The sequence below is a fragment of the Argopecten irradians genome, chromosome 11 (genome assembly GCF_041381155.1).
Source record: "Argopecten irradians isolate NY chromosome 11, Ai_NY, whole genome shotgun sequence".
NCBI lineage: Eukaryota > Metazoa > Mollusca > Bivalvia > Pectinida > Pectinidae > Argopecten > Argopecten irradians.
This window is the reverse complement of record NC_091144.1, coordinates 29,426,440-29,430,750: the sequence shown is the minus strand read 5'-3', so window position 1 is coordinate 29,430,750 and position 4,311 is coordinate 29,426,440. Positions and strand designations below refer to the sequence as shown.

The 4,311-nt window shown below is 34.7% G+C and overlaps 1 protein-coding gene across 1 annotated transcript; it reads left to right on the top strand.

Moving 5' to 3' along the window:
* Positions 1-299: 299 nt before the first annotated feature.
* LOC138335246 (uncharacterized) lies at positions 300-3,245 on the top strand. The gene has a single exon (XM_069284236.1). It carries the CDS (start codon positions 1,600-1,602, stop codon positions 2,527-2,529), a length of 930 nt encoding a protein of 309 aa, XP_069140337.1. The 5' UTR covers positions 300-1,599; the 3' UTR covers positions 2,530-3,245.
* The last annotated feature ends 1,066 nt before the right edge of the window (positions 3,246-4,311 follow it).

The window sequence follows — 4,311 nt, the reverse complement described above, 5'->3', positions numbered from 1 at the left end:
TATAAAATTAAAGTTGACAGAACCTCAAACCTTAACATTAATGTCCATTAATACTGTGATATGAAATATCATTCAATTATATTGTAACATAATACTTTATAAATAACTCCCGTGGTGTCAAATTCCCCATTCCGGGCATTATCGCTTGCTCTATATTAAATACAAAACTTTATTGAAATATCATATTTGAACTTATCAGTGAAGATGTATGTGTACAAACTGGGCGTTGACATTACCCCCTCGGTGCCCCTTTAGGTATACCTTCCCCTATTGATATAAACTCTATTGATCGCTGATCACAGATCTCATGTCAGCTACCGTGGAAGTTTCTCACTTTAAAGTGTTAGCCAGTGTTTGGGTATAGTGAATATATATGCTTATTGTGATATGAATTAACAATACGAACGACATTTCATGACCAACCCGATGTATCTTGTGGAATTCGTGGCTCATAACTGGACTCTACGTTCTGCTGACAGGGAATATGTTATCAGTGATACTTGAAGACGATTATTTACTATGTGATAACTTAGGATATATCTAACTTAGTGACATCCATGCTTAGATATTTTTCAAAAGATTTCGGACGTGAACTACTCTTGGGGACGTCATTAAGTTCGGGACCTGCTAAGAGGAAATGTAAGAATATGTATTGATAACCTTTTTGAAAGTGCAAACAAAGGTGTGAATGATATTTGAAGAAACATTCTGAGAGGATATCTTTACCTATTCTTCTTAAAATTTATCAATGTTATAAGAAGAAATATATATATATATATATATTGTAACAACGAAGCTTCATGTGAACGTTTTCTAAAACGTGCAAGGCTTAAGCGATGTATGTCTACAAATGGATGGAAGGTTTTTAAAAGTCACACGGACATGCAGGTGATGAAAGAACATTTACAAGATGTACTACTTGCCGTGTATTGACAAGATCTGACGACGTCAAGTGGTGTTTTGTGGTTGATAGGGGGATCATAGCAAACTAAATGACGTGATATGACACTTGAAGCGAATGAAGAGGTGTGTGTTCCGTGTACAGAAGTGGAAATAGGTTTACTATTGACAGTATGAAGGACCACTAAACGCTTTCAATAGCTTTGTGAATTTTAATGAGTAAAAAGGCATGCAGCTTTGAATAGTCGTTGAAACGTAAAATTATTTTATAACTGAACGAATCAACGAAGGAATTTAATTTTGTGAAATCGATGACAGACGGTGTGGGTGTGAGGTGTGCAGAAGTCTAAGCTTATGGCTGAAATCATTTTAAGAATACGGTTTGAGAAGTCTCGCTGGGTTCGTAAATAATAATTAAATACTGCATGGATTCGTAAACTAAGTTCTTTAGTTCCTTGAGTAGTGTAATATACTGACCCGGACTTACATCTACAAGCATTTACGTTAGATCCGGTGAATACATGTCAACAAATGTGCATTGATCGATTTTTCGTAACCAATGTGATCAATAAAGGACTTCATTGTGTTTACTCGTCAAAAGTCAATAATGGCTTGCAGTCGTCAGGTGAATGATACGATACTACTGGGATTTAAAGAGGAACTATAAAATTGTGTAGTGGAAATAATTCACATGTCAGAATGGATGGACAGAACCATAGATCTATTGTATCTACAAAGTATGGAGATCGACCATTGATCGATGTTCCACCGATTTCATTTCAACAATACGCCCCAAAACAACAATTTCAAAATCCAAGATATCAAATGGGTAATCTGGCAGACGATTTAAATCTCCCGCCAAATGCACATCAGACGGTGGTGCCCGTATATCCTCAGCAACCTCACGCACAGCCTTCGTATGCAAACAGGCCATACGGAAATGTCATCCAAAATTCAAACATTATTCCATATCAAAATGCTCCCCAGATGCCACCTTCTTATCAAAATGGCGGAGTTCCGGAATATCAACATCCGAACACAAATGTAGGAATGAAAGACGCTTCCGGCGAATTTCATCATTTTTACGGTCCGCACGGAGAACGAATTTCAGGACCACTTCTCAATATGAATTTCGGTTTCCCAAACAACAATTTGCGATATCCGAAGAATTTTAAAATTAAGGGTAAATTAAAACGCGGTCAAATGACCTCGATTGAAGTTGTGGAATCCAACATTTCTTACAGAGACTTGCCAGATGTTGTCATTAAAGACCTTAAACGGTTGTATGGACATTTAGAGAAAGTGGACGTAACGATTGTTGCAGAAAACGGCGAATATCATATTTATGCTACACCTAAAGAAAGTGGGGCACCGCCAGCAAATCCCGGTTACCAATATGATACACGAAGTCGTGGAGGAGGACGTCACGTGCCATACACAGCTGACATGTACACAAAAAAATACAACCAATATGATGACGTTCACTACAAATATGATCCGAACGCAAGAACGTATTACGTAGACCCGCGCTCGTATTCTGTAGCAAGCGAAGGCAGGCGTCCGAGGGAGTACAAAGTCACGGAGGAGCCGAGGCTTCCTGTCCCAAAACCGGTTAGAAGGGACTTTTAATTTCTTACTTTCCAGACATTATTATTCATTAACTCTACTTTTTTCTCTAAATTATCCTTATTTATTGTTTAAGTTTACCAGACGCTTTTATTTATAAGAGTCTATTTAAAGGCCCACTACTTTTCTGAAACAAAACAAAAGTTTCTTAAAACAATAATATACGAAAAATATCTCAATGACCGAAGATAATGTTACGTCACCAAACAAATGTAAGTTTCCCTGCATAATCTATTTAACATTGAAGATCCATTTCGCTGTTTTGCCGTCTGACAAAGTGATAGTCAACTATCGTGTGGTAATTAGGATGGCAGCGGGAAATGTAATACGACCATCGTTATGAAAATTAACTTTTTATTTACGTTAATTACAATGTTACAAGTATAACCTAATAGCTTTTGCAACTCCAAGAAATTATCAATCTCGTTTTACATTCCCATTTTAAAAATCGAAAGTTCTTTCGGATTTGGCCTTAAGATAGATTGTACATGTATATGCTATATTGTCAAATATTGCCAACACTCGAATCTTGTTCTATAAATCTGATTTATAAATGAGAAATACAGTGAATATAACTGGTGCTAACGATATTCAGTAACGCCTGTTTGTGGAACATGACCAATGTCACGAACTTATACGCGCATGTGTTTAATAAAAGTGATAACATATGCTGAATATTTATTACTTAAGTAAAGAAATAAATCAGATGTAAAATGAAATTCAAATTATTTGGTTTCTTTTTTGTGGATTTTGAGTCAACATCATTATATCTACTATTCTTCTCTTCCTTATTGAACAATCAATATGATTGGAGAGATATTTTTCAGATAAAAGTTGATCCAATGTGAAAACAAATGAAATAATGTAATTTTGTTCATTTTAGCGGTAATTGCAATTAATGGTTGTGGTGCAATTATAATGCTGCGTTAAATTAAATTGGGCTTGTTATATTCTATATAATGTATATATATATATAAGAAATAAAAACAATAACGACTGACTAGTGTGTATATATATATTTATATTGGCACTAGAGTGAATTTGTCATTTTGCCTAGCTATTAAAGATCTCTTCACCTTAAATTGGGATTGCACAGAAATGATTAAGTTTATTAGGGTTAGCATCCTATTAACAGTCATGGCCATAGAGGACGGCCTCAGATGTGTGCATTGTATTGCACTGTACTATTGTCTGACTATATTTAAAGATGCTCCACCGCTGACAAATGGTATTTTCCACTATCAAAAATAGGAGACGATTTAGTATTATCTTCAGTTACAAAAGTTACTTACTTTACACCATTACCACAATTGAAAAGTTTCAGACTCTAATTTTACTTCAAGTTGAAAATATGAAAATAATTAATTGCATCCCGAAAAAAATGCGAAATGAGTCGAAATGAATGATTTTATATTATTTCTTGTGTTAATTAGGCATATATATACACAATTTAACACCAATTATTGTTCAAATGATGGATATTATTTATGCTCTGTCGGCGGTGGATCATCTTTAAGGAGGCTGTGGTATGTTAATTTTGAGTCTCCGTGTAATAATGAAACTTTAGTCTAGTCTTTTTATAGTGTTATCTCACTGAAGCATCCCTGAAAATAAGCACTTTTATAGCAACCGCCAATACCAATCTAAATGACGTACATTCGTATTATTTCTATATTGTTTATGAAGAATTACTCTTGTATGGATTTGTATGAGAATATTTATAACTAACATGTTATAATTTTTTCACCAGGGACTAAAAATCGTTACTTTACAGTTTCTATATGT

What these genes read in the sequence shown, in the direction of transcription:
- LOC138335246 (XM_069284236.1), top strand. Translation starts at nt 1,600, where the DNA reads ATGGATGGACAGAACCATAGATCTATTGTATCTACAAAGTATGGAGAT.